Source organism: Callorhinchus milii, unplaced genomic scaffold, assembly GCF_018977255.1.
Source record: "Callorhinchus milii isolate IMCB2004 unplaced genomic scaffold, IMCB_Cmil_1.0 Scaffold4, whole genome shotgun sequence".
Lineage (NCBI taxonomy): Eukaryota > Metazoa > Chordata > Chondrichthyes > Chimaeriformes > Callorhinchidae > Callorhinchus > Callorhinchus milii.
Genome location: NW_024704745.1, coordinates 4579177 through 4600268, shown reverse-complemented (window position 1 = coordinate 4600268; position 21092 = coordinate 4579177). Strand labels below are relative to the sequence as shown.

The 21092-nt window shown below is 50.1% G+C and overlaps 1 protein-coding gene across 1 annotated transcript; it reads right to left on the bottom strand.

Annotated features, from left to right (window-relative positions):
* Positions 1-4063: 4063 nt before the first annotated feature.
* LOC103189167 (E3 ubiquitin-protein ligase TTC3) lies at positions 4064-20850 on the bottom strand. The gene is made up of 16 exons (XM_042334010.1): positions 20747-20850; positions 19063-19947; positions 18170-18242; positions 17866-17934; positions 16839-16988; positions 15767-15906; positions 14872-14940; positions 14669-14765; positions 13315-13418; positions 11635-11728; positions 10174-10275; positions 8193-8725; positions 7411-7525; positions 6287-6511; positions 4988-5080; positions 4064-4293 (listed from the first exon to the last, which is right to left on the bottom strand). The coding sequence occupies exons 1-16, from the start codon at positions 20848-20850 to the stop codon at positions 4168-4170; spliced, it is 2979 nt and encodes a 992-aa protein (XP_042189944.1). The 3' UTR covers positions 4064-4167.
* Positions 20851-21092: the final 242 nt, after the last annotated feature.

Below are 21092 nucleotides of genomic sequence, written 5' to 3'. Positions count from 1 at the left end.
AGGCTTGGGGGACCCCAGAGTGTGCGTTGGGGGTAACTGCTGGAGTCTAACCAGCTAAAGCCACATAGCTTGCCGTTAATATTACTGTCCGGCAAGCTTTACCGCTTGTCCAGCTAGGACCTCTTCGGGTTTTGGCTTGTCGTGTTAACAGGAGCCGAGTGGGATGTCTTCCTTCCTCAAAGCCATGGGCTTGTGGCACGTGGAAACCCATCACCGTGCTTAAAAATGATCCAACTAGGCAGCGTGTAGATGGCGTATGTTCCAGATGCCACCTGTACAGTTTAAAAAGTTCCCTCCGGAATGTGCACTATTAACCCGCTTACTGATTCCAAAGACCTTGAGGAGAAGGTTTGGAAGAATCCCAAACTGCTGGAGTTTAACCAGCTAAAACCACTCGGCAAGCGTTGTCAATGGCAAGCTATATGTCTCGCTGAATGCGGGACACTACCCAGAGTGAGGGGCGCTATATAAGTTGTTCAGAATCCGGTTCATTGATGAGATGGAGGAGACCAGTCACTGGGGGGCAAAGACCCATTTCCCAGTAAAATCCTGTGAAGCACTTTGAGGTGTCTTGACAACGTATAGTTGCATCGATTGCAAGTATATCAGGAGGGGGAGGTGACCATAGGCACGGTCGAATAGGGGCGACATGAAGAGGGGACAGGAAGGGGCAAGACCGATGGATAGAGGAAGAATGGTCCAGAGTATCGGGGCGTGATGGTTGAGAGCGTGGCCACCAACGGTGGAACAGAGTGCACGAGGGACGTGCAGAAGCCCGGAGCCACTCGAGTGGGGGGCTGTGGTTTGCGGGGTAAGCAGGTCGGAGAGGGGGTAGGGAGGTGCCGGGGCATAAAGGGACTTGAAAACGAGCGAGAGGACTACCCACGGCCCTGGTGAGTCTCGGTTCCTCTGCACTTTGCCTCTGCGTCACCAGAGAGAGCCTCGGGCCCAGGGTTTGTTGGAGAGGTTTGAGGACGGTGCTGAGTGGATCTGAGCGTACACCTTCCTACAGAGAGCGCTGGGATGCCAGGCATCGTGCGGCAAACGAGCTTAAAAACGCTGAAAGGAGTACCCACGTCACAGAGGTATGCAAGACCCTAAGCGGGTTAGGATCATAGAATCCTACAGCCCAGAAGGAGGCCATTCGGCCCATTGTGCCTCTACCGGCTCTTTGAAAGAGCTACCAACTAGCCCCACTCCCCCATTCCCCTTGCAATTTTTCTCTTCCGAGTACCTGTCCAATTCCCTTTTGAAAGTTGCTACGGGATCTGCTTCTGTCACCTTTTCAGGCAGTGCATTCCAGACCGTAACAACGCCCTTCTGGTTCTTTTTGCCGATTACCTTGATTCTGCGTCCTCTGGTTTCCGACCCACCCGCCAGAGGAAAGAGTTTCTCCCTATTCACTCTTATCAAAACCCCTCGTAATTTTGAACAACTCTGATTATATCTCCCCTTAACCTTCCCTGTTCCGAGGAGAAAAATCCCAGCCTCTCTCGTCTCTCCACATAACTGAAGCCCCCTCATCCCTGGTGTCATTCTGGTAAATCTCCGTTGCACCCTCCCCAAGGCCTTGACATCGTTCCTAAAGGACTGAGAAAGTACAATCCCTGCATTTGAGACGGTCACCAAACCACCTCAAAAGTGCTTCAGAGGATTTGAAGTGAAGTGCAGCGGCTGTGTGTTGTGGCCAAATACGGCAGTCAGTCGGCACACATCAATGTCCCACAAACGGCCGTGAAGTGAATGACCACTGTTGGACCTGGGGTTGGGGTGGGTGGGGTGGGAGTGGGATTGTTGGCCAGGACACCAGGAGAAAAATGCCTTCTATTTTCCTACAGCGTAGGGAGATCTTTTATCCCGGATGGGACTCGGTTTTACGTCTTATCTGAAGGACCCCACCTCCCGCCCTGCAGCACTTCCCCAGCACTGCACTGGAGCCTGGACTGCGAGTGCAAAGTCCCAACGTGGAACGTCGACTGAGTGCTGTCGGAAAGCGGTATAACTCGGGTGACCGCGTCATGATATTTATGCAGCTCCTAAAACCTGCGGTGACATAACAGTCAGAACTTTACTGGTTGTGTGATGGTTATATAATTATGATATCATGCCAGTTACTCACACAGTGTATAATGAGCGTGGAACTCGCTGCCAGCAGCTGCGGTTTAAACAGAAGGCATCAAATGTATTTAAGAGGAAATGTGAACCATAGGAGAGGGGATTAGAGGGGGTGTGTGTGGGAGAGGGGAATAGAGGGGGTGTGGGAGAGGGGAATAGAAGGGCGGAGGAGAGCGGAATAGAAGGGCGGAGGGAGGCTTATGCTAAGTACTGAACAGCAGCACTGACTTGTGGCCAAACGTACCTGTTTTCTGCGCTGTAAAGTTCTCTGGGATTTGTTTTAACCACATACTTACTACTCCGGGGCACTGCTGATGACCGCTCAGCCACAGCCTGGCCGGTCAGCAGGACTTGGGAGGGCCAGACTGCTCACTGGGGGGGTTGGGGGGCAAGGTCTCTTGCCACTCGCTGGCAAGTTACTCGGTTAGCACCCAGTCAACCCCCAAAATGTCCCATCCCCGAGCCTGGGTGGAATTTTGGCATCCACTGTGCCCGACGCAGAGAGGGGGAGAGAGTGGGATTTGCGGGTCAGCTTTAACGTTCTTCGAGGTAACGGGGAAACGGAAAGGAAGGCTGGACCCAGTGGACAAGATTTAAAAAGTTTAATAATTAAATAAAATTCATCTCAAGATCATGGACCCACGACGAGCTCTCTCGATGCACAACACGCATGCTGCCCGTACACACAAGACGTTATAGAAAGCGCGCGCTCTCACACGCGCGCACACACACACACCACCCACCGGAATCAAAAATCAACAGTCGGAGAAGGAGGTGAGAGAGAGCCCAATTTGGTTGTATGCACACTTGACCTCCACAGAGCACCGTCACGATATAATATCTATATTTTAATGTAGTCTATAAAAGGCCGTACAAACAAACAAACAAAGAAGAAACAGGTCGAGATTTAAAAGGCAGTTCATCTTCTCCCACACAGTCACTCCACTTCACAGTCTGCTCTGCGAAGCGACTTTGGGACGTCCTCCCGACGCGAAAGGCGCCGTTCCAAATGCAAGGAATTATAAATATGATTTACGATACGTAGAATATATATAAGATTACAAAGGCCGGTATTCGATTTATATCCCATTCTGATTTATGCTCTTACAATGGTCTGTTAATTGGGACTGTGTGGCAGTGATTGACACAAGTGGCGGTTTGGGGGAGGGTGCGGGGGGGCGCAAAGAACGGGGTCTTGCATGACCCTGACACACCAATAACTCGTGGAAGGTTATTAAGATGATGCTCACTGCCCCCCCCCCCCCCAACCTACCGATCCATTTGGTTCCTTAACCTCACCCACCCACCCACCCCCCCATTATGAAACCTCATTCCTTTCTGATTTGAGACGCGTCTGGTCTCAATAGTCCACTAAAACACACGCACTTTAAAGCCTTAAAAGCAGGGGAAACCGAGCTCCCCCACCCAGGGTTGCCCTTTCTTTTTTTTTTGACACCGTGCGATACTACCGTAGCTTGTCAACGATTACCATTTCACCCCCAGGTCCCCAGAATATCACCAGTATTCATCATCGCACCCCACTTACACCCCCCCCCCCCGCCCCACACACACACACACACAAGCACAAGCACGTAGATTCAATACACACACACGCCAACAACAACTTACACTTACATTGCTCCCTCCACGCTTGACAATGGAAGGCGCCCGACTCTGAGCCGGCGGTGGGGAGGGGGGGGGGTGTCTGTTAGCACAGGCAAAGAGGAGAAAAGCGGGGGTACGAGGGGGAGGGATTGAGGGAGAGTGTTCCAGAGTTTCGGGGCATAGTGGCAGTTGAGCGGAGGTCCTGGTGATGGATTGGGGAGTGGGGGAGTGAGGGAAGGGATTTGAACGCGAGTGTGAACATCACACGCAAACAAACACACGCTCACAAACACACACCACACAAACACACGCTCACAAACACATGCACACACAAACACCACACAGAAACGCACGCACAGCAACCAAACACCGAAGCAAACAAGAGCACGTGGATAAAAAGCATCTGCGCTCCGCTGTGTTTATAACCCCGGGGCTCGGAGAATCCGGTTAGAGAGAGGGCGAAGAGTTGGCGACTCTGGCTTTCCCGGGCAGCGTGGGGAAGTCTTCGGGCAGCAGCACGTGGACACGACAGGTTGGGCAGGTACGGTTCTCCCTCAGCCACGCCTTGATACACTGCAACCCAGACAGCAAACACACTCAGTACACTGGTCACCAGAGAGCTCCGGGTGGGGTGAGGGTGGGTGGAATGGGGGTTATTGAGAGTGATTTAACAACAACAAAATGACATTTAAACAGCACCTTTCACGACGGGAGGATGTCCCAAGACCCTGGACAGTCATGGGTTTGCACCCGAGCTGGGGGTTGGAAGGTGATAAAAATAATAAAAGGAATCCTTATATTTGGCCGTTAAGATATCTTAAAGCGCTTTACAGGATATATTGTATAGTAAATTGAATGTATATTTTGGGGGCAAAACACTGCAGCCAACTGCGCACAGCAAAGTCCCCAAACAATTGTTTTTTTTAAGGGATTATTACCTCCGGAAAGCGATCCACCGGTCGACTAACACCTAAGGGTTCCTACTTCCTTGCTTCAAGTTTCGCCCCGCCCGGGAATCGAACCCGGGTCTTCTCGCTTGCGAGGCGAGTGCTCTGACCAATACGCCATAGGGTTGGGTGTGCGTGTGTGTGTGTGGCTGAAAGCACGATGACAGAGGAAAAGTCTTGAAAGCAGCGAAGGAAGGGGCGAGGTATAGGGAGCCGCAAGCGAATGAGCAGCAGGGCAATACAGCGGTTAGCGACCGGTGCTCGCCTCTAACCCCCACGCTGGCCGCGGCGGGAGAGGAGGGGAGCGAGCAGCGACTTACCAACACGTGAAAGTGGTGCTTGCACTCGAGCACGCAGGTGTTCTCCGGTGACAAATCCTCGTGACAGATTATGCAGGGGTCTTCGTCCAAAGCCTGCGCAACCAGAATTTCCCAACCATAATTATTTTTTATTTTTTTTAACCCAAAAACGTGCAAAAGCTTACATTTTTAGACAAAATGCTCTCGCAAGCTAAGACGAGGTATAATAATAATAATAATAATCCCGGCATTGGGTGCAGCACCTTATTATCACGCCGTTGAGATGTCTCAAAGTGCTTCACACTTGGATGAATATGTTGTAAAGTGGATTGAAACGCTGCTGCCAATTGTGCACAGAAACAGTCGTGGATTTTGTTTTGGAGGGATTATTCCCCCCCCACCCCCACCCCCCCCAGTCCCGGAAAGCGATCCGACAATTAACTAACGACCGGGTTCCGACTTACTGCTGGGCAAACAGAGGCGTGCGTGCGGAGTAAGGGAATTTTTGTCACTCCAGGACGTACCGAGGCACTGGACAGTCGAGGGTTTGCACCTGAGCTGGGGACTGAGCTCTGAGCAGACCTCGAGCTCCCAGCGCTGTCAGCCTACAGCCAGGGAGGGTCCAGTCACCAGACCTCGAGACCCTCCAACCCCAGCAGGTCCCAGCTCCCCCAGAGCAGCGCGCTCTGCCTCACAGGCCTGGAGATCTCTGCGTGTCCACCCTGCCTCCCTCCTCGCTGGACAAGAAGGACCTTGGGACGGTGAGCTCCCGACCCCCCACTTTACACTTCTGTCTTTCCTTTTCGTCGACCTCCGCGCTCTGGAGGACGCCCCCGGGCCCAGGCTGGACAATGAGAAGTTTGCACCCGAGCTGCGGGTTGGGTAATAATAATAATAATAATCATCCTTACATTTAATGGAGAGGCTTATCACGCCGTTGAGACGTGTCGAGCTCTCTGGGACCCTATCCTGGGTGAGGGGCTACACATTTATGCTGAGGAAGCAGGGACTGGTTTAGCAAGTTGTTGTTGTTGACATCTCAAAGTGAATTGTATTTTGTGGGCGAAAGAGAGGAGATTAGAGAGGGGCGGAGGAGGGCAAGATGGGGGCGGGGTTAGAGGAGTGAAGATAACCGAAGGCACGGTCCAAAAAGGAAGGTCTTTAGAACGGACCTGGAAGGAGACAAGGGAGGGGGAGAGGCTGAGGGTTCAGAGGAAGGGGGCAGAGAGGCTGAAGGTCCGACCGCCGAGACTGGAGCGGGCAGGGTGGGGGAACGGTGAAAAGGAAAGACAGAAGTGTAAAGGTTGGTAGGAAGCTCACCGTCCCCGTGTCTTTCTTGTCCCACGCGGAGGCAGAGTGGACGTGCAGAGATCTCCAAGCCTGTGAGGCAGAGCACGCTGCTCTGGGGGAGTTGGGACCTGCTGGGGTGGAGGGTCTCGAGGTCTGGTGACCGGCGTTGGAGCCTGGCTGTGGGCTGGCAGTGCCGGGGGCTCGAGGAGACTGGGGCCTCGAGGTCTGCTGGTGACTCGAGGCTGCAAACTGAGCCTAAACGTTGGGGGAAGAGAGAGAGCGAGAGAAAAAAAATCATCGTTAAACTTGCCATAGCCATATTGGCTTCCAAGCTGCCTTGGGATGTCCTCCCGACGTGAAAGGCACAATAGAAAGATAATTTGTTGTTATTGCCGCTGTTCAAAGGCGGGGCTTGGGTGAACGAGGTCTTTTAGCCCATTTGATGTCATCCTTTTCCAAATCCCCACGCTTTTTATCACAGCATCGAGTGGTTTGTTAAACCAGTCCCAGTCCCCTGGCCTCAAGCCAGGATTCCGCAACCAGAAGCTACTTCACAACTGGGAATAGGGAAGGAATAGGAAGGGCACTGGTCCAGTTGATAATAATAATAATAATAATAATCCTTGCATTTGATTTGGCGCCTTATCACTTCGTTGAGATGCCTCAAAGCGCTTCACAGATTATACTGTAAAGTGAATTGACGTATATTTTGTGGGCAAAACCTGGCAGCCAATTGCCCACAGAGGCGTCCCACAAACAGTCGTGGACTGAGCGACCAAATTATTTTATCATTTTTTTTTTTGAAAGGATTACTTATACCCCGGAAATCGATCCGCCAATCGACTAACAACAGGGTTCCTACTTACTGCTTGGTAAACAGAGGCGTGTGGAGCAAGGAAACCCGCCCAAGGTTTCACCCTGTCCAGGAATTGATCCTGGCTCCTCTCGCCTGCGAGGCGAGCGCGCTAGCCAACTACACTCTGGGACTCCGCAAGTCTTTCCCGATAGCTGTGCCCACTCATCCCCTGCCTCATCCCTCCCCTCTCGGTCGCTCAGTAAGGTGACGGCAAGTACTGATGGTACAGACGCTGGAATCTCAGGGCGCGGATGCTTTCAATTATGGATGACATTTGGCCTCTCACCCTGGTCCTCACCTGCTGATTAAGGATGAGCTCAGTTACTCGAGCGATGCATTCCTCGTAAGCCAAACCGGAGAGGGATCCGTCATTCACCCTGCGAACCTCGCAGATAAACTCAGTCAAAACTCTCCTGTAAACACACACAAGCAGGAGAACTGAATCCTAAAATACAGTAAAAATCAACTTACATCGTTATCAGTCAGGAGCATAACATTTAATATGACTTACGCAAAGCCCGAGTTGCGGACAAACTTGAGTAAATCGAATAAAGTCCGATTTTAATCGATAATCTACACTGCGCCTGCGTAATTCAATGCAGCTGGGAGAGAGTGCGCAATCCATCCCAACGCTCTATCTCTGGGATTCCCATGTGTAGGTGGGATGCGAGGAATTCTCAGTTTGGTTTGGAGACTCTGAAGCCCGGTGATGGGTTTCCACACGCGTCAGATACACACAGAAAAAAAAACACACCAGTGTTGTGTAATTGCACAAATAATTGTTCTAAAGTGCAGTGACTGTGTGTCCTTATCTTTTCCAATCGTATTGTGGGATCTTTAACTCAATTCAGATCTGTAACATGCTCCTGACGTCCGAAACTTTTAACACTGACTTTGCCACATTCTTCTTGTAAGTTTTTTTTCGGGGGGGGGGGTCAGCTGAGTGTCTGACATATGGGGGAAGACCATCACCACGAGGACGAGTAGCCAAACCAAACCGAGGATTCCATGCATCTCACCCGATAGCGTGAGCGTGAGAGGCCGACCGAGGACTAAAGGCGGAACGACTCTAAAATGTACCTTGTGTAATGGGGGAACATGCCCAGGAGACAGTCCATGATCTTCTCGAAGCTGTTCTTGTGCGGCTGAGGCTTTCCACAGGCATCGTGAGCGGGTTGGGGGTCCGTCAGGATTCCCGGCAGCTTGGCCCCGCTCTCGGGAACGCCGGGCATCCCCCGCTGCTGGCTGACGGGAGACCAAGGGGACGGACGTTGAAGAAGCTGAGGTTGGAAGCCGGGCAGCAGGTCCGGCCAGGCCTTCCCTGTCCCCTCGTTGAAGACGCAGGGCATGGGTTTGGCCAGGGGCGGCACAGGGGTTAGGGTTTGGTGGGTTGGATTTGTTGGCCCGGGGGCTTTGGGTGAAGCAGGAGGTACGTTCAGGAGATTCATCAGAGAGGTGGAGGAGGCGGAGCTGGAGGAGGCCTGCGGAAAGGCTGAGGTCTGCGCTTGTATGTGTGACATTGACATTTGCTGCATGTGGAACGGGACAGTCGACGACGATGACGAATAGTGTATGATGGCGGGATCATCGATGGGCGGCTTGTCAAACAGCAGCTGAGGGTATAGGAAGCACACACAAACACGCACACACACGCACACAAACACACACACACACAAACACGCACACAAGACACACACATAAACACGCGCACAAACACGCACACACATACACAAACACATGCACATGCACACAAACACACAAACGCACACACACACACAAACACGCGCACACACAAACACACGCACACAGACGCTCCATGTTAATAATAATAAATAGTAATCTTTGCATTTGATTTAGCACCTTAACACGTCTTTGAGACACAACTTTGTATACAACTATTGTTAGTTTTCCTTCCCATTTAATTTATTTATTGATTTATTTAATAATAATAATACTTGCGTTTGATATAGCGCCTCATCACATTGTTGAGAAGTCACAAAGTGCTTCACGGATTATACTGTAAAGTGAAATGACTGAATATTTTGTGGGCGAAACACGGCAGCCAAATGTGCACAGCAGCGTCCCACAAACAAGTCGTTTTTGAATCTAAAACACTCATTAAATATTAGGGAGGATTTATATATATATATTTTTAAAAACTTATTTTAAATGTTAATGCAAGGATTAGCACTTACTCGGAAAATCCGGTTTGCCGCTATTAATTCTGGTTTAGCAGGGAGTTTAGTCCGCATTCGTCACCCAAATCGAATATAATAATCCTTGCAATTGATATAGCGCTTTTCACGTCTTCTCGACGTCTCAAACATTCACAGAATATACTGTAAAGTGAATCGACTGTATGTTTGTGGACGAAAGCGGCAGCCAATTGCGCAGAGTCCCACAAACAGTCGTGGGTTGAGTGACCAAATTATAATTATTATTTATCTTGAGGGATTATTATCAGGCGTGTGGAGTAAGGAACTTGCCCAAGGTTTCGCCCTGCCGGGAATCAACCCCAGGTCTCTCGCTTGCGAGGCGAGTGCTCTAACCACTGATCTAAAAGGACTCCCGAAGATCAAAAAACGCAAACTGGAAGGGAGCGGTTTCGCCCGAGACAAGGCAGTCCTGACACTGTCAGCGGCTAACGGTCATGTAGACACATCGTGTCCAACAAAAAGCAGGCAAGAGTCTCAACACCGTAGAAAACAATGGCACCGTACACACAAAACATCACACGCATCACCCCGAACTGCGCTGCCGTCGGGAAGCTCACAGGGAGTTCCTGGTACCTGTCATCCACCCACTGAGGGCTCAGACCTGCATGTTGGATGTCATATAAAACCAACCAGCGATTATCTTCTCGGAGAGATAAATGGGGTCTCCTCGGAGCTGAACTGGCTCCAGGGTGACATGTTTGGCACTGGAATGTCGGAATCTCTGTGATGGTCTCGTCTGGTTCCTGAGCCAGACAGGTCCGCAGTATTCCAGGGCACTCACTGCTGACGACAGCCCAGCCCCAGCCCGGCTCATCGGCAGGACTTGGACGGACAGACCCACTCACTGTGTTGGCTGGTCCTGATGGGAGGCTGGGGATGAACACCGGGTTGAGGCTGCCGAGGGGGATTCCGCCGTTCACTGCCTTTATCTGATCTTCGAATCGGTTCTGGAAAAAGAGGAATTATTCCAGCTGCGAGTCTGGCCCGCACGTGCCTGTCTGCTCCCCGCGGACTGCAGTAAAACTCGCACGGGTCTGATCAGCCGGGAGCGTAACATTCAACGTGACTTACGCGAAACACGAGTTACGGGCAAACTTGCGCAAGTCGGATTTTACACGACTAACACGTAGCTGTAAACGAGTCCAGTAAAAACGCACGTAAACCTTATCTTTATAAATCGGATAATTGACCGAGTCGTACGTCCACCCGAGTCCCGTTCAGATTCCGGTCGAAACCCGCTTAAGATTTCTTTGCGCCACTCGTGTTAATCACCTCCTGACTCGTAACGCCTCACCCCTACCCGCCATTGCTCCCGCACTTACCGGCCGCAGCGAATCGCGGATGTTCTGACCCGTGGATCGCGCGTGGAAGAACTTCACGTCCCGCGTTTCAATGGATTCTCGCCGGTAGCCTGCGTACGCGGCGACGGGTCAAGGAGCATTGAATCGCGGGGCACGCGGTCTTAACCCGTCACCCCGTGCGCACCTAGTGGCCGCAAAGACAAACTACCGCACGCGCAGTGTAGAATATTGATTAAATCGGATTTTCTACGGCTTATACAGTTTTGCCTGCAACTCGGAACTTCGTGTAAGTCGCATTAAATGTTACGGTCTCGACCGACACGTCTTGTGAGTTTTACCGTACCTCGTTTCCCGTGTTCCTTTTAACAGAGAACACGACTGTCCTGCTGATCCCTGCCGCCAGGAAGCGCACTTTCGTTTCCCCGTGCTTGTTCCAAGCGAAACACTGCACGAGCAGCCGGTAAGTGCGGTAGCGGCTTTATGAGCTAGGAGACGATTTGTGTAGGATTTAAGATGTGTTTTGGGACCTAGATTTAGCCGTTAATAAAGATTTATAAAATATGACTTGGGCAAAGAAATCGAAGTGGTTTTGGAAGGAAACTGAATGGGACTCGGGCACGTGTACGACTTGGGGTGCTTATACGATTCGTAAAAATAATACTAATGATCCTTGGATTTGATACAGCGCCTTATCACGTTGTTGAGACGTCTCAAAGCGCTTCATGGGATGTATACTGGTTAAGTGGACCGACTGTAATTTGTAGGCAAAGCGAGGCGAGGGCACTGCAGACTGAGCCAGACTGACACCTGAAATCCATCTGCACCGCAATGAACCTCTTATTAACCTCGAACCAACGCCACAGTAACTCTCGTAACACTTCACACGACTTGAAAAAAGCCTCGCCTGGCGATTCCGGCAATACCGTCTGGCCTGTCTTGCCGGTGGGTTTGGTAACCGGTAACTGGGTGGGTGGAGGCTCTGTGCGCTGGAGAAGAGAGACTCACCTCTGTTTGCTGGATTTGAATGCTGACTTGCAACAGGAAGGTCTCCCAGGCAGCCAGGGACACGTGTAGCTGAGGGATAGCTGAGGAGAGGTTACTGCACGGAAAGAGAGAGACGATTTGATACAGCAAATTAGTCATTTACTGTAATAATAATACTTTTGATATAGCGCCTTATCACGCCTACGAGACGTTTCAAGGCTCTTCACACAATATACTGTAAGGTGAATGGACGGTATATGTTTGTGGGAGAAACGAGGCAGCCAATTGCGCACGGCAGCGTCCCACAAGCAGCCGTGGATTCAGCGACCCAATTTTTTTTTTTGAAGGATTATTACCCCTGGAAACAGAGGCGTGTGGAGTAAGGAAACTTGCTCAACGTTTCGCCCTGCCCAGGAATCGAATCCAGGTCCTCTCGCTTGCGAGGGGCGTGTTCTAACTCCTGAGCTACAGGACTCTTTATTTGATCCAGTACCTTATCACGATGTCAGGGTAGTTATATTGATACAAATTCATTCATAGAAAAGGGAAGGGAAATTCTCTCTCCTGGTGTCCTGGCTAATAAACCCACCACCACCTGCTCCCGCTCCTCTGAGAAAATAGGTCATTCACTGCACGGCTGTTTGTGGGATGTTGCTGTGCGCAAATTAGCCTCTGGGTTTGCCTACAGAGTAGTCACTACAGTTTACTGTGAAGTGCCCTCGATGACATGTAAAGGCGCCGTATCAAATGCAAGGATCATTATAAACTTATTATAATTATTGCTACCGTGTAAACCGCGAGAGATTTGCCGGGATGGGCTCTGTATCGATTGCACAGAGTTGTATTTTGTGACGAGAGTACGACGACTCTTTTATCCTCAGTTTACACCACGTCACAGTCCATACATCTTACAATGTGGACACTCGGGACTTAAGGAGTGAGACACAGAGAGAGAGAGAGAGAGAGAGAGATAAGGTGCCACAATCCACTCCAGTGTTCCCTACCCTACACCTTCAAAGGAACCCTAGGAACGGTGTCAGCCTGGTTCAGTGGTAACACTCTCACCTTTAAGTCAGAAGGTTGTGGGTTCAAGCCCACCTCAGGACTAGGAATCACAGTCTAAGCTGACACTCCAATGCAGTGCTGGGGGTGTGTTGCATTGTCGGAGGTGCCGTCCCTCAGATGAAAGGTTAAAACAAGGCCCCATCTGCCTGTTCAGGTGGATGTTAAAGATCCCGTGGTGCTATTCGTAAAGAAAAGGCCAGTGTCCTGGCCAACAATCCCCCAGATAAAATTGTTCCCTTACTCCACCGCTGTTTGTGGGACATTGCTGCCGCCTTTCGTCTACAAAATACTCAGTCACTACACTTTACAGTATATCCTGTGAAGCGCTTTGAGAGGTCTCGACGACGTGATAAGGCGTTCGAACAAGTGCAAGGATTATTAATTATTATTATTATACTCAACACACAGCGGGGAGCTCATTGTAACAAGGTCGGGATTTGTTCCTTTAAAAAAGCCACCAATCCTAATCTCAATTCCTTATTCCTTTCTCACACTTTTTAACACTCTTCCTCCGCACGCCCCTCACTGATTCCCTTTGCCTTCCCCCCAACCCCCGCTCCACACGTGGTTCTGATCCAACCTGGCAATTGAATAGGAAGAAATCCCCTCAGGAGCAGACCCTGGTTCCAGACTCACCTGGAGGCCATGGTTTTCATTCTATTCAGGTGGCTTTTCGCATCCTCTACAGCCTTGTGGTGGAAAAATAATCCTACGCGTTGCCAGTTCTGCAGCACAGACACCTGAGATAGACACACATGGAGTGAATAAAAGAACATTGAGAATTCTGGAAGGATGTCCGTAGAGCAGTGGTCAGTGCTTTCGCCTCACAAGCGAGATGACCCAGGTTCGATTCCCGGGAGGGGTGAAACCTTATGAAAGTTTCCTTTTACTCCACACCTCTGTTTACCTAGCAGTAAGTCGGATCCCGGCTGTTAGTCGATTGGCGGATTGCTTTCCGGGGGTAATAATCGCTCAAAAGAGATCCACGACTGTTTGTGGGGCACTTCTGCGCGCAATTGGCTGCCGGGTTTCGCCCACAAAATATGCAGTCAATCCACTTTACAATATATTCTGTGAAGCTCTTTGAGACGTCTCGACGACGTGATAATAATAGAATATCCTCTCATTTGATATAGTGCCTTAGCGCATCTAAAAGTCTCAAAGTGCTTCAAAGATTCTATTGTAAGGTGGATTGACTGTATATTTTGTGCTCAAAACGCAGCATGATAAGGTGCTGCATCCAATGGAAGTATTATTATTATTATTAACTTAGGGGTGGGTGGGCAGAGAAAGATTGGCCAGATTGAGGTGAGAAGAGAGAAAACATGGAGGTGGGGTGGTGAGGGGAATGGGAAGGACGGAGACTGAAACTGGGTGAGGGTGACCGAATACAGGTCTTTAAAAACTATGAAAGGTTTTGATAGCGTAGACATAGAGAAGATGTTTCCACTTGTGGGGGAGACCAAAACCAGGGCCCATCAATATAAAACAGGCACCAATAAATCAGATAGGGAAGTCAGAAGAAACTTCTTTACCCAGAGAGCGGTGGGATAGTGGAAGGAGGAGTTGAGCCGAATAGCATAGATGCATTCAGGGCGAAGCTAAATAAGTATGTGAGGGAGAAAAGCAATAGAAGGTTACGCTGATAGGCTTAGTTGAAGAAGGGCAGGAGGAAGCTCATGTGGAACATAATCGATGGCATAGACCAGTTGGGCTGAATGGCCTGTTTCTGTGCTGAATGTTCTATGTTATTCTAATAATCCCTCAAAAAACAATAATAAATTGGTCATTTCAATCCACGACTGTTTGTGGGGCACTGCTGTGCGCAATTGGCTGCCGCATTTTGCCCACAAATATACAGTCACTTTACAAGTGTATTCTGTGAAGCGCTTTGACACGTCTAGAAGACGTGAAAAGCGCTATATCAGATGCAAGGATTATTATTATTATTATTATTCTATAATTCAATGTAATTCTATCAATGCCTTACCTCTGCCTCAGTCGCCCTCTTAGTAATATTCTGACATGGTTGATGATTCTTTTTAGTAGCGTCTTCCAACTTTATCTTTTCTACTGAAGACTGGATACTGAAGAGGGTCAAAGGAGAACACGGGCATCAGTTGTGGCAAACAACAAGCATCGAGAAACAAAGACCGACGTCAGAAAGTGTTGAGAGTGAGGTGTTCGACTGACCTTATCTCCTCAAATTCTTCAACGCATTTTTCACACAGCTGGATCTTTTCCTCAATATTTTGACTGTACCTTTTTCGGGGAGGGAGTGCGTGTGTGTGTGTGTGTGGGGGGGGGGGGGGGGGTGCGGGGGAGGGAGAAGGGGGGTGGAGGGCGGAGGAGGAGAGAAAAACATAAAGCAAGTTTTAAAGTCAGGTTTACACGGTTGGAAGCTCCATCCTATTCCACCCAGAGGAACGCTAACCTGCGTGAGGGGCACTATATAAATGCAAGTAGTTGTTGGTGATAATTGTCCTGCTCTCAGCCTCCTGAACTCAGGCCCACTAAAGATTCTTCCCACTCAGCTCCTGTTAACCCTTTCAAGCCAAAGCCCTAACGGATAGGGCGGTCCTAGCTGGACAAGCAGCGGGAAAGCTTGCCAGACAGCGCTCTGAACGGCAAGCCACCCGGTTTTAGCCGGCTAAACACTCTGTGGTCCGCAAAGCCACCAAAGTGTGCGAAACCTTAGGTAAGTTTCCTTACTCCACACGCCTTCACAGTCAGTAGGAACTTGGTTGTTAGTGGATCCCTTCACACACNAAAAAAATGCGTTCACTCAACCCATGATCGTGGGACGCTGCTGTGATGAGCAACTGGCTGCTGCATTTCACCCGCAAGGTACAGAGTCAAGTCACTTTACGATAGATTATGTGAAGCGCTTTGAGACGTCTCCACGATGTTATGAGGTGCTCTATCAAATGAAAGGAATATTACTAATATTATTAAACTCTTTCTCCTCTAGTTCATGGGAGAAGCTCGATACACCCCTTGCGATCTGTCTTTGCTCCCTCCGTTAATTCAGCAGCGAGTCTCTGTCGCTGTAGCCGTGCAACCTTTAGCTCCCACAAACGCTACTCACATTTCGTTCATTTTGGCAAGCTCTTTGCTCCTGGATTTCAGCAGCTTTAAACTTTCCTGGTTTTCTCGTCGCTCCAGCTGCCCTCGCTTGGCTTCGCTCTCTGCGGCTTGGCGGAAGCACTGAAGGTCGGATTTGAGCAGCTGTTCGAAGAGAGACGTTCAAATGTCACCGAGGCAGTAAATAGTGTTTGCGGTGGAGATCTGCCAACCAGGCGGGCCTGTGGTTCACGAGCGCAATGCGACGAAGGCACTGAGAGTTGTACCCCAACATAGGGTCTCTCTCTCTCTCTGCCTGTGGCACATCCGGGTACGTTGGGGTCAGCCTGGCTTAGCGGTGTGCACTCTCGCCTCCGAGTCAAGTTGGGGCTTCTAAGACGGGGCAGTCTAAACCGATGCTCTAGTTCAGCGCTGGGTGACGGGTGTCTTTGCACTGTCGGAGGTAAGGTCCTTCAAGATGAGGTTCCCGTCTGCCTGTTCGGGCGGATGTTAAAAGATCCCGTGGCGCTATTCGAAAAGAGAAGGGAGTTCCCCTCTCTCTCCCCCGGTGTCCTGACCGACAATCCCTCAAATAAAATTGGTCACTCGCTCCACGGCTGTATATGGGACATTTCCGCTTTGCAGTATATCAGGTATATACGCAGTATCAAATAATAATGATAATAATAACCTTTGCATTTGATAATGCGCCTTATCGCGTGGTCGAGACGTCTCAAAGCGCTTCACAGAATACAGAGTGAAGTGGACTGATTGACTGTGTATTTGATGGTAAAACGTGGCAGCTAAATGCAAGGATTATTATTATTATTATTAGATCAAATGCACGTATCACTGTTTGTGTGCGACTTCACTACAAAGAAACAGAAACAATAAAAAATAATAATCCCTGCATTCGACATAGCACCTTATCGGGTCTTCGAGACGTTCTCAAAGCGCTTCACAGAATACGCTTAAGGCTCTGTGTTTTGTGGGCGAAACGGGGCAGCCAATTGCGCACAAGACAGTCGTGAATTGAGTGACGGCATTATTTTTTTTTGAGGATTATCTGCGGAACGCAAATAACGAAATGATCTCACCTCATTTCTCTGGACGTGTTGGGCCACCTCTGCCTCCAGCGCACTGACCTCCTCCAGGCTGCGGACAGAGAGTTGTTTGTACTTTTCCTCTGCTTCTCGCAGCTGCTTCTGTAGAACGTTGTGCTCTTTCTCAATCCTCAAAATATCCCCCTGGTCAAATGATCAGAGAGACCTTCAGTGACACCTTTCGACCACGAGAGGTCATTCAGGACATCACATCTGCACGACAGCTATTTTTTGAATACCCCCTCCTCCCCACCTTATGATCGTTGCTGAGTTTACATTCCCCCACCCCCGCCGCCTCCCGCAAGCCATTGATATTTTTAACTGCTGTGTACAGTAAACTCGCCCCTGCTTTGACATGTCACTAGCAATTAAGTCACTGTGCCGTCAATATCCTGGCCCCATTTATTGATGTATTTATACGTATGACTAACTCCTGATAACTCGTCACGGAGCCTTTTCCACTTGGATCGACGAGTTATCAGAAGCTACTGATTACTGTATTTGTAAAGTGAAATGTTTACTGCCGTGCACAATAAATTCCCGACAACTCGACCCTGGCTTAATGTGTCGCTGCCAATTAAGTCATCCCGCTGTCAATATCCCGGCTGCGTTTATTTATGTATTTAACTCGCTGTTCCTGATAACTCGCCACTGAGCACTTTTCCCTTGGAGCGATGAGTTATCAGTTTACTCTATCTGTAAAGTCGTGGTACTGTGTATTTGGGACACTGCTGCGCGCAATTCGCTGTCGCATTTCGCCCACAAAATACACAGTCACTCCATTTTACAGTATATCCTGTGAAGCGCTTTGAGACGTCTCGATGATGTGATAAAGCGCTATAATCAAATGCAAGGATTATTGTTATTTGTAAAGTGGAAGGACTGTGTATTGGAAAGTGGAGGGACGGTGTAATTATAAAGTGAAGTGACTGCGTATTTGGCAGGTGAACAAACACTGACACGGACCAGAACAGGATGAATGGTCTCCTCCCGTGTCTGCTGCTTTCGAAGGGACACTTACCTGCTGATTTTCAAAGGGTTGAAATGGATCTGTATTGACTTTGACATGACTCGAGGATTCCTGATAAACCTACAAGAAAACCAGATGTGAAGGCTTTCAACAGGCAATGCCATGGTAGATAGCGAGAGAGTGTGTGAGAGTGAGAGTACATCATCACTTAATCTGCACTTAAACAATGTTGGTTCAAGTCCTTGTCGAGGGAAAAGTTGGGGAGTCCGGCGAGTGGAGAGTTGGCACAGTCGAGTCTGAATGTGGATGAGGGTATCGGTGGCCTGACCATATGTGATCCATTGGCCAATTTTACCTGGGGGATTGTCAACCTGGGGGAAACTGTCCTTCTCCTTTCCGATAGTGCTACGGGATCTTTAAAAGCCCACCTGAACAGGCACGGATGCCCGGAGGCACGGTTTAACATCTCATTCCGAAAGACGGCACCTTTGACTTCGTAGCGCTCGCCCCCCACCCCCCCCCCACCACCACCCACCCACCCCCCCACCCATAACACTGCATTGGAGCGTCAGCCGAGACCGTGAGTACAAACTCCCGGCTTGAGCGCTTGAAGCAACAACCTCCTGACTAAGATGAGAGTGCCCCTGACTGAGCCAGGGCGACATGTGTCGACCGGCGGCAGGATTTGGACCTGGGGTTAGTGTAAACATGGCCCGCGGCTGGTGTCCTGCCAGGAACTGAGGTCAGCGGTGGCCATTTTCCCTGGCGCCCACTATAATTAAGGAGCCAAAACAACAAATTACATTTAGGGAGGACGTCTCAAGGCTTTGGAGTCAAGGATTTCCACAGGATTGGAAGGGGTGGAGGGACAGGGAGATAGTAGGGTGACCGAAGGAGCGGTCGAGGATGAGGAGGGTCTGGAGGCGGGCTCTGAAGGAGGCTGTAGCTGGAGGGAACGAAGCGAAGGGACTGTAGGATGAAGTGGGGCAGAGAGACTGAAGGCGCAACTGCAGATGATGGTGGGCCAGGCAGAGCGGGGGACATGAAGCAGGCTGGATGGAGCCCGTGATGCAGAGGGAGGACAGGTCTGTGTAGGGTTAGCAGGTCACCAACTACATGGAGGACAGGGCGGGGTGGGGTATGGGTGGTGACTGGGGGGGAATTGCCGTGTGCCCTAATAAATTGCTGTTGTTCCGTATAATCTACCAACCCCAAAAACGAGAGGGTGATCAGCGTTCGAATCCTTACCTGTACCCTATAGTCCTTAGTAATGGTCTCGGTTTACACCCATTCTTCGTTTGGTTACTGGAACTATTCGACTCCTCACCACCTCCTTTTGTCCTTTTTGACACACAGGGGTTAGCGCCCGGGGGGGCAAACGTCCCCTCAAATAAATTTATTAATGACGCATCGTCACCTGATGTGGGCAACGGGCCAGTCCCGTCATCATACGATCCTGAACCCAGCTCCCCACGATGGTCGAGAGAGTCAAATACATAATTATAGTTAGAGATGTCATGTCCTATGGCAAAAACGGGCAGTACTGGGGAAGAGCGAGATGTGGAGAGGACGCAGAATGAGGAGTCTGTGCCGGGCAGCGATGTAGAAGAGATTAAATAATGATCCACCTCAGGACAGCTGGTGTTCGGTTTATAGATGGATGAATGAGGCTTTAAAACCCCTGGCTTTAAATCAGAATATGCATTAATAGAGTAATATACGTTATCAGTTGAAGTATCAGTCCCCTGGTCGGTGCTATAATGTCTGTTAAAGTTTTCCTCATCGGTTAGGGAATAAGTAGTCAGCGGAAACGCCACTTGGGATTGTTGTGAAGATATGGGTTTAAATTCCTTAGCTGCTGGGTTCAGGTGAGCCACCGTCCTGGGGGGGTCGCTGGGGGCTTCCGAAGGCTCTTGATAGGCGGCCGTGCTCTTCATCATCACGGCGTGCTTCATCAGCCCCACCATCCCCTTCATCATCACAAAACGCAGGGATTCCAGGAGGAAGGACATCAGGCCTCCGGCTTTGCACACCAGCTCCTGGGTCTCTCCCGGGAAATTCTCAAACTCGCTGACCAGGAGCGGGTCGTCCAGCGCCAGCGGTCCGTGCTCCTCCAGGATTTGGGAAAAATAACTGTGGGAAATGGGGGAAACGTCAGGATGTGGCGCTCTGAGCAAAACCTCTGTCCCGTCCCCCCCCCCCCGTGCCCCCCACACACAAACCACAACACGCATCTACATTAACAATTTTTTTTTTTGGGGGGGGTGGGGGGGTCAGCCGAGTGTCTGACAAACCCATCGCCATGCTTAAGGGTCTCCAAACCAAGCTGAGAATTCCAAGCATCTCAGCTACACGTGGAAATCCCAGAGATAGATTGTCGGAATGGATTGCGCACTCTCTCCTCTCTTCCTGGAGGGACGCACTCCTGTTTACCTAATTCCGGAAAGTATTAGGCGCAAGTTGGCAAGAGCCAAGGCTTGGGGGGGACCCCAGAGTGAGCGTTGGGGGTAACTGCTGGAGTCTAACCAGCTAAAACCCCATAGCTTGCCATGGAGAGCACTGTCTGGCAACATTTCCCGCTGCTTGTTCAGCTTACTTGTTGGGGCTTCTTCCCCTCTCCCGGCTCTGCAACGGAATGTCAACCTAATTCACGTTTAAACAGTAAATTGCTCCTTAATACAACATCGGTCAAAAGGGAAGGGAGTTGCTCTCTCCCGGTGTCCTGGCCAACAATCCCCCCAGGTAAAGCTGATCACTCACTCCGTGGCTGTTTAATGGGCCTCTGCCGTGCGCAAATTGGCTCCAAAGCGTTCACCGACAAAAACACGCAGTCACTACACTTCACAGTGTATCCTGTGAAGATGTCGCTTTGAGATGTCCTCACAGGATAGAAATGCAAAGATCATTATTTTATTGTCTAGAGGCCACTTACTCATATAGGCTTTCACGGGTTGGGTCACGGTTATCTTCAAACTCCTCCAACTGGTCGCGAAGATATTCCGGTACCATAAAGGACCCTGCAGAGTTCATCCACATACTACTGGAAAGAGCAGCCGGATGAGTTTAAGGTGAGTTAGGATAGAGTGGAGTAGAGTCCCTTAGCGTTGGGGTTAGAGCGAGCTCGCCTCCCAAGCGAGAGGACCCGGGTTCAATTCCCGGGCAGGGCAAAACCTTAGGCAAGGTTTACTTACTCCGCGCACCTCTGTTGACCTAGCAGTAAGTAGGAACTTGGTTGTTGGTCGATTGGCGGATTGCTTTTCCGGGGATAATAATCCCTC

Coding starts and splice junctions, on each gene's coding strand:
- LOC103189167 (XM_042334010.1), bottom strand. CDS start 20,850: ATGTGGATGAACTCTGCAGGGTCCTTTATGGTACCGGAATATCTTCGC. Junction 10,276..11,634: donor TTCAAATCCAGCAAACAGAG/GTGAGTCTCTCT, acceptor CTCTTTTTCCAG/AACCGATTCGAAGATCAGAT. Junction 4,294..4,987: donor AGCACCACTTTCACGTGTTG/GTAAGTCGCTGC, acceptor TCTGGGTTGCAG/TGTATCAAGGCGTGGCTGAG.